This window comes from Drosophila navojoa, chromosome 3 (assembly GCF_054131105.1).
Source record: "Drosophila navojoa isolate 15081-1374.11 chromosome 3, UAZ_NAV_1.0, whole genome shotgun sequence".
In the NCBI taxonomy this organism is placed as follows: Eukaryota; Metazoa; Arthropoda; class Insecta; order Diptera; family Drosophilidae; genus Drosophila; species Drosophila navojoa.
In genome coordinates this window covers 19,377,990-19,397,614 of record NC_142891.1, presented here as the reverse complement: position 1 = coordinate 19,397,614, position 19,625 = coordinate 19,377,990, and the positions used below count along the sequence as shown (strand labels likewise).

At 40.7% G+C, this 19,625-nt stretch overlaps 1 protein-coding gene across 6 annotated transcripts in view; it reads right to left on the bottom strand.

Moving 5' to 3' along the window:
• The window catches only part of Sema1a (semaphorin 1a), a 148,768-nt gene that overhangs the window by 42,006 nt on the left and 87,137 nt on the right, over positions 1-19,625 (bottom strand). For all 6 annotated transcript variants that reach the window (XR_016196477.1, XR_016196478.1, XR_016196479.1 and 3 more), the window contains exons 2-3: positions 18,889-18,985; positions 3,164-3,272 (exon numbers count right to left, since the gene is read on the bottom strand). Coding sequence is in view for 3 of the 6 variants with exons in the window: in XM_089257855.1 (XP_089113981.1) it covers positions 3,164-3,272; positions 18,889-18,985 (206 nt within the window). In the remaining 3 variants the exon portion in view is untranslated. The remainder of the gene's footprint in view (positions 1-3,163; positions 3,273-18,888; positions 18,986-19,625) is intronic.

The following is a 19,625-nucleotide window of genomic DNA, read 5'->3' as shown; positions in this document are numbered from 1 at the left end:
GGATAGATAGACTCTACTGGTCGTACCTTATGGGAACTTCCACACACATTTGAAGCTATTATAGCCTCATTCTGAGTTTTCAATTGGTTTACTGCATAATGCCATTAAAAGTCAAAGCGAAGACTTTCGCTTCTCCACTTTAAAAGCTCGCTTCAAGTCGTGCTACCTCTTTCGCTCTCTTGGTCATATACAAGCTCATCTCTTCTGCCACTTTCGACACCTATTTAATCCTCGACAACTTGAACACAAAGCCACATGGAATTTCGTGGGAAGCAAATATTTGATCGCTGGCAAAGTTTGCGTGCAAATATTTTTGCGTGAACGGTTCGCGTTAATATTGGGCTTAAACAATTTAATCAAATATTTTAACTTGCTTTTATTAATTAATTCACGGCATATGCACACATCCATCCAGCCATTCGGCAACCCGCCGCCCAACCCAGATTTTTATATTCGGCTGACCGCTTTTAATGTTCATTTTGTTGGTCGTCTCTTCTCTCTTTTTTCTTTTTTTTTTTTTTATTATTATATATTTATTTTCAGTATTTTTTTGTTTGCCCATTTTTGCAGCTGCTCAGCACTTTTGGCCGGCCAATTGCTCTTTTGGCACCCAGAGTGGAGCCTGGCCGGGGGCGTCAGTTCGTTGTAGGCCGGCCGTCGCTGCTGCTGCTCTGCTGCGCGGCTGTTTACGCAGCTTTAATAAAACATTGTGCCGAATAATAAATCAATTAAAAATGTACAACAAACTTTTCTATATACATGCATACATATACATATATTTATATGCCCTTATCGCTGCAGTTATAATCATATTTGTTTGGCTGTGTGCGTGCTTGTAACCCCAACCGAAAGCAACCCATTTTTAAGCTCCATTTTTGCCGCTTCCGGCTCGCAGTTTTACTTCATTTTCTTTTTTATAAAATAGGAAAAGCAACACACAAAAAAAGAAAACACACAAAGCCGCCATTTTGGGCGCGTTATTAAAATGAAATTTTTTCAAGCTTTCGCAGAAAGAGGCAAAAATAAAAATAAATTTGCTGCGCTCAACAAATTTATCAGCCATGATTTTGTGCCTCTATTGTTGCTTTTGTTGTAATTGTTGTTGCTGACACAATTGGCCTGAAAATATTCAGCGCAAATGAGAAAAGTTTCCAAGCGCTTATTTTTAGCATAACACAAAGCTAAAGCTGATGCAAGCTTAAAGTTTCGATTCGCCCAAAATATTGTTCAGGAAACATATATGAATATGAATGTGATTGTTCGAGTTGATTAAATGCCTTCATTTTTTTGAGTCAAAGTTCGCATGAATTTTCAAGCTGAAGCTGTTTGAAATATGTCAAAACTGTTGAACTTTACTCCCAAAATTTTTTTAAATGTGAGGAAATAATCTTCAACTCTCTTCAAATAGCCATTCAAGATCCTTTTATACTAAGCCAGCGCAACCTATTTATTCCCAAGATATCTTATCGAAAATCCCCTCAGCTTAAATACCCTTTGTGCATTACTTCCACTAGTTTATTTCCGTTAAGCCTATGCCAGCGATTTAATTGGGCTAGATAAAAGGAAAATCGCGTGATTTGTTTGAATTTTTTTGTGTTTTTCTTTTTTCGGCTTCCTAATTGCATTGCGGGCCATAGAGTGCAGTCGGCTTTTAGGCGCTGCTCAGGCGACTATTATCTGCGATGGGGGGCAGAGCACATTAGCGAAATGTCAGCTAATTAAAATTGTAAATTTGAACTTTTCATTAGTGCATATAATATGCTAACAATTGCAATTTAGTTTCTCATTTTTCTTTTCAACATTTTGGTTTATTTTATTTTTGGCTGCGCTGCAGTCAAAGGGCGCAACCTTTGTAAAATGGCGGCCATGCACGCTATGCACACACACACACACACACAAATACACTGGGACACAGTGCAGCAGGCATACGAAAAGGGGGTTTGGCAGTCGCATTGCAACCCTTTTTGCAGATATTGGCCAACGAAACAAAAGGTTAATTCTTTCCTTTTGGCCAACAACTTGAAGCTATAAATACCTAGTTGGGGGCAAGTCAAGTGAAGCAAATTGAGTTCAACAAATTACACCTGCTCCCAGCGCAGGTAACAACTGTGCACCGGGCAGGCCCCTAACAAGTGTTGCTTAATTACGTCAGCGTCAGCAATGCCAGAAGTGCACTTGAGCATGCAACGACGGGTTTGGGGTGCCGGCATGTCCTTCATTTCTCCTTGCGGTGTGCTCCCTTTTGTTTACTTGACCGGAAACGGAGGGCGAAACAGCAGCAGAAATAGCAACAAAAAAAGTTGCGCTTCGCCAATACCAAATTTAATTCAAAAGTGTTTACCTTCATGTTTTATTTTCCTTTTTTTTTGGGCCATTCTATTGCTACATTTTTGTGAGTGGATTAATTAGTAATATGCTCACAATAAATTTGATTCGGAATCTCAGCTGGGTCAAGCAAACAAAAGAAAACTGGCCGTATTCATCGCAGATCTGACTCAGATTCGTGGGAGGCGGACAAGATTTTATTGCTTTTGCCTTGTTACCGCCAAATTGCTGCTGCAGCGGAAGCATTGGCCCGCATTTGCAATGAAATGGAAATTACCAAAAAAAGGCTTACAAAACTTAATCGAAAGAAGCAATGGCAGTGGATGCCAAGATGATAATCTATTCGAGGCAAGGCTTAAGATTTGTGGTTGGATAAATGTAGGTTAAAGTGTATGAGCAAGCTAATGAAGATGGATGTCGAAAAAAAGCGAAATTTAAGACTATGTTTAAGCGATATAGCTAAGCCAAGTATAATGAATGGTTAGATTCCTGCATGATAATTTCATAAAGAAGTACTTCTATGCTTTATTCTAGTCTAAGCCCTTTCGAAAGGAAGCCAAAGTGCAGTATAAGCGTTTCGATTTAATTCTATTTTATTAGAGGAGGATATTTTCCATCATACTATCTATAAAATCAAATGAAGTATTCATTTATAACGCTGTTCAAATCAGAAGCAAACGAACTAAGATTGTTCTACTTACTGCGAATAACAGCAAGTCGGTTGCTCCTAGCCTAGTTGGAATTTATTCTTAGACTTTTTTCTCACATTTTTGTTAAAACTCCTCCCTCATCTTATCATTCTACTACCACAACTAGCAAAATCAAAAGTCCAACTTACCTCATCTTTGCCCTTCATCAGACACATTTTGGTATCTTCCTCCGGCGACGACCACACGAGACTTTGCTGTTCCGTGAGATCATGTATGCTTAAATTAAATACGGTATTTCTGCAAATACAAAGAGAACAAAGAAAATGGATTAGAGATGAGAAATCGAACGGGTTAGCCTGGCAAAAAAAAAAAAAAACACACACACACAATCTTGGTAAATTCAACTGAGGCAGCAGAAGGGCGCAGCGACAATGCGATAAGCAAGCTGCTGATTTTATTAATTAAAATATTAATTAAAATTCATTTGACCTATGCGCCCGCAATCAACACGCTTTATCCAGGGTTACGTGGCAATGCTTTTGGTTGCTGCAAAAATGCCGTAATACGAAAATTTATGCAAAATATTTCAAAATTCGCGTTAATAAAATTATATATGTATGGCCTGAGTATGTGTGTGAGACTTTATACATGTATGTGCGTGTGTATGTGTGTGTGTGTGTGTGTGTATGCTTTAAGCCAAATATATGGCGCTGCTGTGGGCTTTTAGGGCTAGGCGAGTGAGGTAAACAGAAATTTCATAAAATCAACTCATTGATTATTGAAACCACAACTACGTGAGTGTGGCCATGTGAATGTGTGTGTGTGTGTGTGTGTGCGTGTGCGTGGGTGAGTGGGTGTATATATGGCATGCATGTGTGAGTGCACTTTGGCCGAATATTTTATGGCTGGCGTGTCATGAGGCAAAATGCGAATGAGGCAATTGAAGCCAAGTCAAACCACAACCAGCCACACACAGCCACCCACAGCCACCCACAATATGCAGCAGTGGGAACCTTATCGAGACTTCCGGTGTTTTCGGGTTGAATGCAGCAAAAAGTGAGCGGAAAATTTAAAATAAATATGTAGCCAACTTTTGCACTGGGTAAGGCGAATTGGCACAAGGTAGATCCAAGAATCGATGCAGGTGCAGCTGCTAGGCGAAAAAGTGGCACGGAGTGGCCCAAGTTGGGGCCAAATGATGCGGTTAAAAGTGAACTTTGCTCTTGCAAAGTTCCGGCAATGCCAGGCAATTGTTGTCATAATATTAAAAGAACCTTTTTAGCTCAATGCTCGCTCCAACTTTCTGCATGAGAATGCAAATTATGCAATTTGCATACATATTTTATATACATGCAATCATATATTAGATATGTGCATGTATAAAGCGAGTGGCAGGAGTGCCAAGAGCGAAAGAGCGAGATAGCGAGTGTACAGTTAGTTGCATATTTACCTAATTCAAATAAATAAATTCTTGGCAAAACTATTTTTAATATAAACTCATAAGAGGAATTTTGCAGATTTGTGTGTTGTACGAGGTCTGTGCGAAACGTAACGCGAATTCCACTTGAGTAATTGCTTCTGAAATCAACTCAAAATTCACGGTACTTTGCGAGCAGACCTCGTAGAGTACAAGGAATTACAATTGAATTACAGCTGAAATAAGCCGAGGTATGTTTGCAATATATCTAACATAGTTTACTTAACATGGGTGTAACATTTGTATAATATAGCTCTCTATCGGCTGCAAGTAGAGATACGTTTCAACCGAGTATCCATATTTCGACTAGTTTGTTTTATTTCTTAAACTATTTGATGTAAGTTGAAAATCTCTTTTGAGATCTTTGTATTTCTCAATTTAACAATATATTCTTTCCATATTAATAATGGATTTTCTTTTCATTTTGCTCGTTAGCATTTCTTTTCTGTTTTTTTTTATTTACTATGATGTCGCTCTAACGGCCCATGTGTGGAGACAATTTGTGCAACATTGTGGAGGGTTTTTCATCGGTGCTCCGTCATGCACCGTTATCCAATTACCCCCGAATTGTGGAAGCATTTTGCAGCGCATCCGCAAACTGCACACGAGTCGGTCTTTGTGCGACTGAGTGTATGCTGGTTGTTGGCCTGGCCAATGCAAACAGGGCCTGGAAAAAGTGCACATTGTCCACTTTGTTAGACAGTCGAATAAATGCGTCGTGATTGCCATGGGCCCAGGTCCAGGCTGCGAGCACTACAAGTTACAGTAGGACAGGACCGGGGGCACACACACACACACACACACACACACAGTCACGGTGCCATTGTTTGGCAATTATGTAGCGCGTTTTAATTATGACAACAGCAGCAGCGGCAGCAGCAACAACTTCAAACGAAACGAGCGTTGGCAACCCTGCGGTTTTCCCAGTTAAGTTGGCTGCAATTTTGTCGCCTGTTGTTGTCAGCAACGTATAAATATAAAATGTGCTGAGCGAAATTAGCATACAAGGAGGCAGAGATGGAGGGAGAAAGAGATAGTGAGAAAGGAGTTACGCGATAGCGCTGCAGGTGGCTATGATTGCGACTGCGACGGCGACAGCGTTGAGTGCCAAAAAACGTAAAGTGCAAAAGGAAAAAAACACACACACACACACATAAATAACTGGCCTGTACACACACACACACACACTTGCATACGCGCAGCGAGAGATGCAGACGCGGATGCACGCACGTAAACAAACACATAAACACTTTAACGCACTGCTTAACACTCACACTGGCGCACACACTAATGCACAAGCGCCAATGATATTTACGCGCTTACGAAAACGTTAAGTTAAAATGCGACAGCGCAGAGCAGAGTCAGCAGCACAGCAGAACGCGAAAGAGGGAGAGAGAGAGAGACAGAGTGGGTATGGCGCGGCACAGGGTGGGGTTAACATTTTATAGAATGCATTTGGCATAAAAGCCACGCTCATAAATATTTTCCACACGGCGACGTGTTCGTGTTGGTGTTGCTGTTGTTGCACTGCCTGCAAGCAGTGCAGTCAGCGTATGCAACGATTATGCTGGATTTACACTGCTTTGCGCATGTTATCTTGCCTGTGTTGTTGCTGTTATTGCTGCTGTTGTTGTTGTTGTTGCTGCTGTTGTAATTATTTTTATTTATGTTGCGCTCAGCTGTTACGCTCAGTTTATTTCTACAAAGCGTTTTAAGTGCAAGACCTCATACTATTTTATACTTTTATACAGATGACGGAAACATGTTAAAGACCATTTGAAAGCTTTTATAACATTTCATAGGAGCTAGGGAGCGTATTCAGCTTAAATGCGTAATTGTCGTGTGGACCAACTAAATGCACATTCGATTTTGAAGTGCTTACGAGCGCTATGAACAGAATAATGGAAACTATAATTATTCTATTTGTCAATAAGACCATAAATGTCGGGTATTTGAGGTTTGTATGCAAATAAATATCAGCAATTTTAGCGGCTTTATCACAGTTTATAAATATTCTTTGTCCCATGCAAATGTTGGGCAAATAAAAAATTAAAAATTAAAACAATTCACAATGAATTGGGTTTGGAATTTGTTTTGCGATTTATTCATGAATGCAACGAGCCGCACACGAATCGCGACCACGAATCATTTCGAGCCTGACAGCATCCCAGACCGCAGATATTTCAAACTATGGCCATGGCGGCTATGGGGTATCAAATGCCTGACTGCATATTTGATCAATGCATTTGCCTGATTTGCCTAGTTATCGCTAACACATACACAGCACTCGACTTAATTGAAGCGCATTTTAGTCTGTCGCTCTCTCTCTCTCTCTCTCTCTCTCTCTTTCCCTCTCTATCACTGTCTCTATTATGTGGAGTTGTATATTTAATTGAAGCGCATTGATGTCTGTTTCCCTCTCTCTCTGTCTCCCTATTTGGTGGAGATATATTTAAATATTTAGGGCTTAGTTGATTTTATTTCCTTTTTAATTTGATAATGTGATTAAATATGTTTTAGTTAATACCAATTTATATACAATTGTAATGTAAGCCTAATATAAAAATATATATATGTATCTTTATGATAAATCTTTTGAGACAGCTTCAAGTTTTTAAATCAAAATGGCTTTTTTATTCCGCTCGACATATTTTATTCACATTCTCTTAGACACTCAACACATCCATGTTAAGTGTTGGCTGAGCACATTTCTGACTGCAGCTGTCGCACAGACACGAACCCATTCGCATGATTTCGCCATAATTTTGAAATTATGTAACAAGTTGACGTTTTCATTTCGTTTTTCTTTGCGTTTTTCGATGGGGAAATGCCATTTTTTCCACGCACACGTTTTGAGTCAGTGAGAAAATGATGACCGGGTGAGAAAACGAGGGCCGAGCATCGAGAACCCTTTTCAAATATTTCTAAAAGCAACAAAACAAAAGCCGCATGCACATAAATAACGGCATTGTGGTTGACGGCCTTTCAAAGACGTTAAAATTGCAAAAACAACAACAAGAGCAACAACAGCATCTAGCATGACAATGAGAATGTGACGCTGCCATAAAATAGATTGAGAAACCCTGGCAACGTCGAAACAAAACACGAAAAAGAAATAAAATCATCGCCGCCATCGCTGCTGCCGTTCGTTGCCTTCATTTTGTGGCTTGACCCACAAAAAGCATAAAATAGACAAATCCGAGCCACCCAAAGCAGCAGCCGCCCGCATTCATGCCCCAGCCCCAGTCCCAGCCCCAGCCCCAGACTTTTGCTTTTGCCGTCTAGACTCCACTGAAACATGCAAATTGCTCATACGACGCGTTGACGCAGAGCTGCCCTTAGGCGAACGGCAATTGAATGGAAAGAAAAAGACCAAAACACATCCACACCCACACAAACACACATACACGCACAGCGAAGTGACCTTGGTTATGTATAGATAGACGAACCCAAAATGTATCCAGTCGTTGCGTAGCAACGCATTTTCTCATCATTACCAGCTCGCACCCATCTTTATGCCAAGTTCTCGCTAACCTCTCGCGTGTGGCCAATAAAATGTGAAATTTATTACGCAATGCCAGCCAGAGATTTTAACATAGGTCCACATATTTATTACCCTCGAAGGCGGCCCCGACTCCTGCTGCTCCTTGCTGTACATGGCATGTAAATATGATGAATATAAATTAACGTATACTTTTTTATGCATAACCATCCGATCTGATTAATTTTGATATGCGTATTTATCAAACCGTTTTTTCCTGTTTTTTTATTTTTATTTTTCTATTTTTTTTTGCTACTTGTCCCACTGCGATTGTCATATTTTTAGCCAATGAAAAAATGGCATATTATTTGTTTGTTGACAGTTTTGCTGCGAAATTTAAGCATCATTAGCGCTCTTTGAATAATGCTCATAATTTATTTGTTATGCAGCAGCGTAATACTTGATTGTGTATAAATTATACCCCCCATCAGGGGCAGACCCGAATGGGAATTGTCTAAGTTTGAGAGTAAATAAATACAAGTGATTTATTCAATAATGTCAGTTCCACGTATTTTGAATACATTGAATATAAATTAATAGAATGCGTCATTTTAATCAGAATACAGTCTGCAATGAAAGCCTCTTAAAGCTAGAGGAAATGATTAGAATCTTTTAAGAGAAGATTTTATATCATTTGCAAGGCAAGGTTTAGTTTAGTTTATTATATAGTATATAGTATATTTGTATAGATTTTATTATCGTTATAGGTCATTGTCATTGTCATTTTCATTTTCATTGTCATTGTCATTGCTATTGTCATTATCATTGCCATTTTCATTTTCATTTTCATTGCCATTGTTATTATTGTTATTATTGTCATTGTCATTGTCATTGTCATTGTCATTGTCATTGTCATTGTCATTGTCATTGTCATTGTCATTGTCATTATCATTATCATTGCTATTATCTCTAATTAGCACTACTCTCAACATTATTCACCTTCAACCCTGTATCACAGCTATACGTATTGAATAAATTGCGATGCTTTACAAATGCGATTCATGGGTGGGCTGCTTAGCGAATTGTTCGCAGCCCTTTCAGTGCCAATTGCAGCCGCCGGGCCTTATTCAGCCAACCTGCTTGCCTACTCTGTCATTGCCAGTCAACTTTCAATGTCACACGTCATCAAACTTTGCGCTACTTTGGCAGCAGTTGCAATTGGCACAGCAGCAGCAGCTGCAGTGAGATGTGGATGCCTGCAAGGCATATTCCGATTTTGCCTTCTGCAGATCGTGCATTCTGCATTCATGCAGCCGGCTCGATATCCATTGCTTGCACACTTGAGGCATGAAAAGAAGTTGACTTTGGTCGGGCATTTGACAGCTTTTGTTGCTGGAGGAAGTTTGCCCAGCCAAATTCCCTTCGACTCCTGCCAACAGCCACGTTTGAGTTGCATTCATGACAGCCGCTGCAGCAGCGCCGTCGACGTGCTGTCGAGGCGGTATTCTTGTGACATAACGGTAAATGGCTTTACTGTATAGCCAAAAGCTAAGCAAATCAAGCAAATTTGGCAACGCCTCATAAGTTTTCCCATTCTATTTATATATGTATGTGCTTGTGTATGTGTGTGTGTGTGTGTGAACGTTGCTTGGCAGCTGGACAAAGTTAAAATTTGATGCTGTCGCCGCCATTCGCTATCTAGTTTCCCAACCCTTCCCCCTCCTTCCAGTCTCTCTCTCCCTCTCTCTCTCTCTCTCTCTCTCTCTCTCACTCTGTCTGCCTTCTTTTTCTCAGCTTATGTGCGTTTCCCATATTGAATTACATGTGTGTGCAATTGCAGCCCATGCAAAAATTATCGAAGCATGGCAGGCAGGCTCCTGCGTTAGCAATTCCCATTTTCCAGCTCCACAATTCCTTTCATTTCCTTTTACCATCACAGCTTTCAGGCTGTCTATCTCTGGTGTATTGGGACACTTGGACAAAGCTTTGCATGCACAACAAAATATTTTTGCTAAACTCTCTGAAATGCTCAAGAGCCGATTATTTTGCTAAGATATTAAGCTAAATAAACTGTTTTAAATTTGCATGTTTTGCAGACGGATTGAAAAGCTCTTAGAGGGCATTTATTAGTCGAGCAAAGAGCCAGCTCTCTCTTGCATTCATTGGCATTCCCATTGGCAGACATTGGCGCTGGGCAGTGCATCCCTCGTTTGTCGGTTCTTGTGTTTTGGCATGCATCGAATTGACGGTTCGAGTTTCATGTTATTGACCGACGTTTTTCTTTTGTGACTCCTCGCCTCAGACCATTTGATTTAGCGCTGCCCGGCTGCTCCCCAGTCAGCACTCAAAGCAAGCAGAAAATGTCCAAACTGTCAAATGCCAAAAAAGCAAAATGTGAATGGCATTGAGAGATGAGGCAGAGGCAGTGGCAGAGGCAGAGGATGAGTACGAGCCACAGCAAGAGGAAGGAGGTCAGCAGGTCCAGTCGAAGCCATACAGGATGCAGATATAGATGCAGGTGCAATGCTAGCAATAGCAGTTGGAGCTACATATCAGACATTTGCCATTGCAAACATGCCTGGGCTAACCTCTGGCCATGTCACCATTGGCTCAATTCGGTAGGAACTCTTCCACACACAGACACACACACAATCACACGGACAACATGACAAAGCGAATTGCATTTGGTTGGAGCCTCCCACCCAGCTACAGCTAGCAAGTCATAAGCATGATTAAAGTCCAAGTGTAGCGCACTCCACTGAGTGAGGCCAATTACCCATTCCGCATCCGCTCTCCGAATGGGGCCCCAGATGCAGCAGCCACATAAAATATTACCAACAGGTCACTCATTTCCAATTTGTCAGCATTTGAGAGCTTTTAGTCGCATCAAAGGGGCTCCAACATATTTGCAGTTTGATTTTCTCGGTTACGAGCTGCTTGCATATTCTAAGCAGACATTGGCTCCAGCTCCAAACAACGCCCGTTCGACGAGCAAATTCAATTTCACTAATGAATGCAATATTAATTATGGCAATGAAGCCTAGGCCAAGGCTCTCCGTCTCTGATTCCAGCGCCTCAAGATGCAAGCCCAATTTATAGACGTCGTTTTGGAAATGACAAAAACCGAAAAAAAAATCTATTTTGCATAAAAGGACAAAGGAAATTGTGCTTTGTCTTTGGCTCTGGGCTAGAATTATTTATCGTTAGATATAATTAGGTTAGCGTAGGCTGGGCCAATTTCCATATTGCTGGCAATCGCTGAGGGTCTTAATGAAATACATATTTATGCATGAAGAGATGTATATGTAAGTATTTCACTCTGATCTCTGCTTCATATTAGAACTGCTAGTAGATCCTTTTCGCAGTCCTATATATGTATTTCCAATTACCCGCTGACATCATTGCCGAGCTCCTTTGTGCCTAAGAATCAGCGCACTTGTCCTCATCTTTTTTTGCGACTCAGATTGCAGCATTCTCTCACGGCACCCCCCCACACCCACACCCACTGCACTCAGAGTATCAGCCTGAATAGCGGCCAAACAATGCACAGTCGAGCAGCCAACAATGGCAGCCTCTTGCACGACGGGGCATTGTTGGCCAGCCCAAGTACGAGTGGGGCAGCGCATGCAAGGACATTTGTTTCACAATTCAATCTACAATCTTCAATCAAGCGCTGTGTGCGCTGCTTGGCGCTGCGCTGTGCCGCAGATTAAAATCAGCGCTATGCGCAACACGGCCAGCCGCAGGGAAATAGGTAAAGAGGCGGCGACGCGTTGCGCCTTGATAAAATTGCCATGAAAATTCATTTGGGGCAAGCCGCTAGACCCAAAAAGTATGCAACGCTGTTGCACCCACCGCTCGTGTGCGTATAAATCGCACGAAATTAGCTGGCGATTGTTGTACACGCACACATACACACACATACATATATATATATACACTCACATCCACATAGCGAAACGAGCGCAAACGGAAATGAATTTTCGGTGCAAAAATGATTGTTGCACAAAGGCAAAGAACGAAATGAAATAAAAGATGGACACGACGCAACACCCTCGAGAGGAAGTATGTGTGTGTGTGTGCATGTGTGTGTGTGTGTAAACGAATTTGCGCTGCGCCTGAAAAGCCCCAAAGCAGAATTGCATACAAAAATTGAATTGCCAAAATATTGCACAGTGGGCGAAAAGACTTTCGAAAAGCTTTTCAAGAGTTAAAATATTCTTTGAAACTTTTAATATTATTTATTTAATATGCATTAAGTTTCGAATAGTTTGTATTCTAAAAAAATATAAAATATACATATAAAACTAAATTTATTTTTTATATTAAACAAATTTTCATATTTTTAATCAATTTGATATAATTGTTGTATATTATATTTTTAAAACATTTTGTTGTTTATTTTCCATTTGGTTTACCACTGTCTGTTGCTATTGCTCTTGTATTGTGAGGAAGATGTTAGAAAGGCAAACAGATAGGCCGACATATGCCAATAGAAAGAGCGGGGGGAGGTAAAAGCATTTCAGAGGAGAGGCAGGAGGAAAGCAAGGCACGTTAGGCAAACGTGGAATGGTTTTTTTATTTCTCTGTCTCTTCCTACTCTCTCTCTCTCTCTCTCTCTCTGCCTCTCTCGTTTAGCAATTTTATTTCCGCCTTTGTCGCCATTCATTCGATTGCGAAACTGATGTCAGGCGACTGTGACAAGGACACACAGCGCGACGGACATGAGAGCGAGGACATCGCTGCACATATCCCGACCTAATGTGTTAACCCAATTTTCATGTTGAGCGCTCGTTCGGCTGGCGGGCACAGAGACAGGCCCCAAATACGGATCCGATAAACACAAACGGCAAATTCCGTGTATAACAAATTTAGCGCTGAATTACGATTATTTGCCAGTGCCAGAAAATTAACGAGACGACTTTGAGCCCAACTCGTGCCACATATGCAATTTCGGCAGTCAACAAATGAACAAAAAAAAGGCAGATGAAACGAGAGAAAGAAAACGTAGCGAGCTGAATAGTCAAGTGGGCGAAATGGGAAATAGCTGCGAAACTGCCTCAAACTCATTTGCATAAGTGACAGTTGGGCGGCTGGCACAAGGAAACGTTGAATCCTTATCCAAATGTTACTTAATAAGTGGAATGCATAGACCCTAATGTTGCCATCGTTAGGTATTTAGGCATAGCAATTACTTTGCATAAATTAACAAATTTCTTTCAAGGGGATAGAATTTTTTTTTCGCATATATTTATATTTATATAATTATATTTTTATATATGTATATTTCTTTCATTTCTACTTTTTTCTTGTCAATAGTAATTTTTCTCATGATATTGAAAAACTTTTCTGGCTTAAGTTGAAACTATAATTATATCTCTTCTATAGCTCACGTGTTTATTAAATTTTTGCTTATTTCATCGACTTGTTTTCTCCTGCAAAACGCATTTGAATTATGCATTTTTTTCAAATTTTAATATTAATAGTTCTACTTTATATTTATATTGCTAATACCTTTCTTGCTTCGCTCTTCAGAATGTTGTAGGAAAAGTTTTAATAACTTTCGCACTCCTCGCACACTTTGCATAAATAGAAAACAACTTTTGCTAGAGTTTTAAAGCTTAATGCTTTATTTTATCAAACTGAATATCTGAATTTATTCACTAATTTCATAATTTAGATAACTATGAATTCATATTCAATTTAAAGGTTTCTTTCGGTCACATCCTCCGGCAAAGGGTTGCATCAATTGTGTGTCAAGCGTTCAATCAATTTGAGCATAATTAAATTGAACTCAAAGCCCAGAAAAAAAATGTGAGCCCTGATTCTGGCTGCTGTGATGTCGTCGTACGGTGTATTTTCGACTACCTCGAGAATCTTGTGGCCTGGCTCTGCTTCTTTATTTATTTATTTTTTTTTTTTTGCTTCATCCATTTGCAGTTAGTTGCCTGCTTTTGGCAACTTAACGAATTCACTTTGACTTTGCATATGGATGCTAGGCTTGGGCCTGCCATTGGCAGGTAGCTATATATATATGTGTGTATATACCTGTTACCTATGACTGTGTGTGCGTGTGTGTGTGTGTGTGTACGTGCCAGTTCTGTTGGCCTCTGTTTGAGGGTAAATTGTTCGTTCGCTCGGTTTCATTTTTATTTCTTTACTCTATTTGTGTTGTTGTTGTTGTTGTTGTTTTCGCTTTCTACATTGTTCATGACGTTTCACATGCAAAACGCGTGTCACATTCGCATTTCCGCCCTGTCATGCTAGTTTAGTAGGGACCCAACACAAAAATACAGCTCCTACGCACACATGTGGCAACACTTACCCTCAACACACACACACTCGCGCACACAGCGCTTTTTGGCTTTCAGTAGCAGTTGCCGTTCTTTGGTTACTTTGACGTTCTCTCTGGATAAGTGGGCATGCGTGTGTGTGCGTGTGTGCGCGAGTGTGGGTTTAGTTGGGCTCCTTTTTGGAATGTGTAACTTGTTAAAAATCCATTAATCACGTAAGTGGCAACTCTGGCAACGACAAAGCCAGCATACAAATGCGTTCATGCGTGCAAAAACTCAGCCAGCAAAAAGCCGACAAGCTCTGACTGCTTCAGCTGCTGCCCAGCCCTTTCCATCTAACAAAACTTGCGCTTTTTACAACACTAATTTGTATGCGTGTGTGTCGCTGAGTGTGTGTGTGTGTATGTGTGTGTTTGCGTGCATGTATATTTGGCGCTCACTTAATTTTTGTGCCTGGCTTGCGTTTCTGTACTGTTTGCATTTTGCTAGCTCATTATGCTTCCAGGCTCAACCTTTAGCTGTAGCATTACTCATAATATTTGCCTCCCCCTCTCTCTCTCTCTCTCTCTCACTCCTTCTCTCATTTTCATATTTTGTTAGTTTTTTCACATTTCCGGCGAAAGAACTGGCCGGAAATTATGCATGTAATTAAATTTACAAAAAAGAACAGAAATGTTTTACTTGGACGTCATAAATTGTCTTTGCTCGAATTACCTTTTTTGTTGCTCTGGCAGAATTGCAAATAAAAGTAATTAAATTAATGGAAAAAAACGTATCATAGAAGTTTAGCATAAAACACATATTAGGCAGCATGGCAAAAATGTAGAATTTATTCGCATCTGACTCATGTGTGCTAGCTTAAAAAAGTTAATTAGAAACGAGAATTTCAATGTGAAATTTATGTATTTCATTTTTGCTTCCCAATTGAAATAAATGGTTGAGATAAATATGGGCATCTAATTGAATATACATATATGTATATACCTAATGTTTTTTAGAAATAGCTGTAAATTGAATGAATAGCAAAGTCATGGTTCTTTTAGATATTCTTCTGAATATCAAAAGTAAAGCCTGGAACCTCAATGAAAGAACTTTTCTGTCTTCATTAAAAATATATGAATATTATTTGCATACGTTTGGCAACTAGATTGTGGTATATACATATATTATTTTAGTTATATTTTCTGTATATGCATTATATTTGTACTTTATTAATATATAATATCATATACAAAAGAGTTAAGCTTAACATTTTTCAGTTAAGAGTACCAGACCTAAAATTTTAATAAAAAATCTGGCTTTACAGAAAAGATTAAAAGTTACTTTATTATATATTATATTACATACTGGAAGCTCATATAAAATAAATCGCTTTGAGGCACTACAACATAAAATCAGTGTTAGTTCAAGTTCAAGTATTCAACCTAAATACGACTAATATCTAATAATTTAATTGCCTCTATCCACATAGTCCAAATGAAAATCTATTTAAACGTTCAATTTCGAGGTAAAACCCCTAATAACCCATAAGCCTTGTCAATTTACAAAACGCTTTTAAGCGCGGTTCAATCAATAACGAACCCAACACGTTTCATTAATTGTGTCAAAGTATTTGGCCTTAATAATATGTAATATCCTTGGCAAAATATTGCACTAAGAGTTTCAACCACAAGCTGTGGCCATATGCAGCTCGGCTGCTGTAATTCCGTTTGGGCCAAGTTCACATAAAATATTTAATGAAACGATGGCACAAACCGCACTAATTGCAAAAACCAAACATTTTCCCACAGCGCCTTTGGAAATTCATTTTTTGGCAGTTTGTTGCGTGTGTGTGTGTACGTGTGTCTGTGTGTGTGTGTATGTCTAGCTATCTGTGCGTGTGGTTCCTAAAAGCCGCAACAAACACAAACCCACAGGGACACAGGAAATTAGAGCGAGAGAGAAAGAGAGAGAGAGAGAGTGCAGTGGAGCGTGTGGAAAAGAGAGCGAGAGAGCGGCAGAAAGTTAGAGCAAATGCGATAGCGTTAGCTGAATCGTACATAACCCGAGTGGACTGCCAACTCGTGTTAATATTAAATTACCAAAAACTCTTTGCAATTTTTGAAAGTTTTGCACTGTCTGGGCTGGCCGGGCAAGTGCGGTTGGCGGCGGGGTCGCAGCAGAGGGTGTCGACGTCTTGTCTTACAAGTTGCACGCATTCCTTTCGGCACAAATTCCTTGGCTCCTTTTGCCATAACACACACTCACACACACACACTCACACACACACACTCACACACACACAGAGCTCTCTACACACAAGTTTATTATGTCTGCTGGGGCTGGGCAGGCCAGGCGAGCGCCAGCAAGTATGCAACATTTTAATATGTGTGTCAGCTGGCGCCCATTTGCATTTGGCAGCGATAGCAGAGGGGGCGACGCCCCATCTATTGTCTCTGAGACGCACATCTAATAAACCTGGCAGAGCAACATTCGCAGTAAGCATCTTTGCGGTTTTTGCCACAACGTCAGAATTTACTGTGTACCGCCAGCAGCAGCACCACTCGCACCGCCACTCACCAGCACTCGCACCACCCGCTTCACATCGTTTGTATCTGGCTGCTTGTGGCGACGGACCCTTTACGTTCGCCACTCGAGCCTCAACTTGAGCAGCAGCTCGCCACGCCCCCTACCACACTGTCAACCCGTTCAGATCTGCGTGGCACCTGCTGCTGCAAAGTTTTGCGTTTGGGTTTTCCTTTCTTTTTGTCTTTGTTTTGCCTTGCTTCTCTTGGCCCTGGCAAAATCAAACTTAGCACGCACGTTAGCTGCTGCCAGCGACTATGTCTCAGGTCCAACTGGCTCGATGCCACTTTTACTTATAGAGCTACTTCAACTCCAACAGCCAGCCCAGCCCCGGCTCGCCCAGCCAGTCTGTCGTCTAGTGCTGTCCTTTGTGCCCTTGCGAACTTTTCATATAGTCAGCATTTTCTACTTAAATTAAATACAATGTGTGCGAAAAGTAAATTGAAGTTTGCTTTATGTGGATTTTGCACTCTGCGCTGCATTTACGGAGTTTCATTTAAAACATGTTAAACAAATGCTGAGAACGAGGCTTACATCAGCCCACAACGAAAAAGTTGACATTACAGAAAGTCTGCTAAAAGGGCTCGAGGCGGGGGGAGGGGTTAGGTAGAAGAAGGCAGGCAGGGAAGACAGCTTTTTGGGGGCAACTTGTTAAAGGCTTCAACTTTGAACTTTCAACTGTTGCCTGTCAAGTCTCGGCTGACTGCCTCGCACACTCTGCCCGCTCTGAGTAGAAACTTATATATATGTACATATATATCTATAGATATATTTCGAAGTGTTGCCGCTGGCAACGAGCGTCTAGGTAACAGCTAAAACACATTATGGAAAACTTTAAATTGTTAAAGTAATTGATTTTGAATGCCACACGCATAAGCACATAATAGCGTGAATACTTCTTGTATGTGTCGAGCATTTGGGGCACCGCAGCTCAACTGATGGGGATATAAGCAAAGCATCTTGCCTGCAGGTCATTAGCATATTTACTGGCAGCATGTTGATGTATTTGAAAATCTGTAGCTTGAACTAGAGACGAAAGTGCTGCATGAACATTTATTTGTGTGTTTCGCACTATGATTATGGCTCTACATTGCTTACTTTGGTTTGGGATGGCATAGAAATTAATGTTAACTCGGCATTTTGCTTGGCAAAGCGGATTGAAGGTCTAAATTTGTAAATTGTATATTTTTAGAATATTTAGTTGTGGCTCTAAAATCGAAAACTCTCATTGAAATTTGTTTAAATGTTCAAGTATTTGTTCATGAAAATGTTGAGAAGAAAGCATCCAAAAATTAGGGTAAAAGCCTGGGAAAAGTTTATTGGTGTTCCTTATATGTATATATTTATTTATAAATATTTTAAAATTTTTTAATGTAAATATTAATTTTTTATTTAAAAATAATAACAATAAAATTTTTATATTACAGAATAGGTATGGCTTGCATATTCAAATACGTTAGCCCAAATCTTACTTACGTATACGTAATATATACGTATACAATATAATGGTTTCCAATTTATTCCATACAATAACTACCCTCAACTTTTCAGTTCAGATGTCTGTAACCCATTTAATTTGCCACGGATTATTAATCAATTCCCATAGCACCCCTGAAATACTAACCGTAAATGCTCACACTCTCACTCTGACTCCGACAATGCAATTATAAAACTTTAATCAGCCGCTAAACCAATTTCGAAAGGCAACAAAAGCACGCCGCATAAAACTCATAAAGTGCACAGCCGCAGCAGGAGTACGCAGCACCGTTTGACTCCTGCTCGCTGAGCGCTTTTCAAATGAAAAATGGAGCAAAGCAGAAAGGAAAGTTTCCCTTGCTCTGCGCCACACCCCGAATGCAACAACAATGGTGGGAATTCAACACAAAGCTGAATTAAAAGTGAAAAAGTAGGCGGCCAGCTGCAAAGGCCTCTTGAGGCGGCTCATGCGATTGCGATTGGGGTTGAGTGGACTGGAGTGCCGCACCCTGGACGCGACCGGCACTACCCTCTGCAGGATTGGCGCTCGTTTGTGCAGCAGCAGCGCGTCTTGGATTTCCAGCTGGCGTGAAAATGGTAAATAATCTAAGAGAAACTCACCTGGCACCGATGAGCAGGCTGTTGCCGTCCTTGGTGACGAGCTTGAAGTGATCCACGACGCTCTCGTTGCCCAGAAATTTCAGTATATCTTCGGGACCTGCAAAATAGTTGACAAGAAGAGAAAAATATTAATATTTGCACTTGGCTTAAGTTGGTCAAAGCACGAGACGGACAGGGAGAGAGGTGGGTCGGTGGGTCTGGCTGCAAATGCCTAATTAGGCAATTAGGCGTCGTTAAAGTCGACAAAAAAAAAAACCAGGCTAAGGGTTGGCCAGGGCTGAAACTAAAGCGAAATGCTAAAGAGCTGAAAATGGCGTCGCCAAGGCACGGAAAAACAATGCAGCTGCCCAGAGCAGGGGACGGGGGCCTGAAGGTCTATAGTCGTATTTTTAGTTGTAGTGGTGGTTCGCCTGTTCTTTAGCTGATATGCAAATGGCGCCCAAGCAGGGACCCGGAGCTACAAAAGGCAGCCAATGCGGGCACAAAGGATTGCCCGTTTAGCAGCAAAAACAGGACAACAACAGCAGCAAAGTTTTTTGTCATTTGTTTACTTAGCTGTTCGCATTCAAGTTGGTCCTCGCCGCGTCGTCTGGGAGAACGAGTACCAGCGACCACTGATAGTTGTCAGCTGCCACAAACTGAGCTACTGCCGGCTGATAAACTAGCTAGGAGCCATCAGGTACTTAAATCTCCCAGGGACTAGTACTCGGTAATTACGATGGCGAGGTGTAATGTTA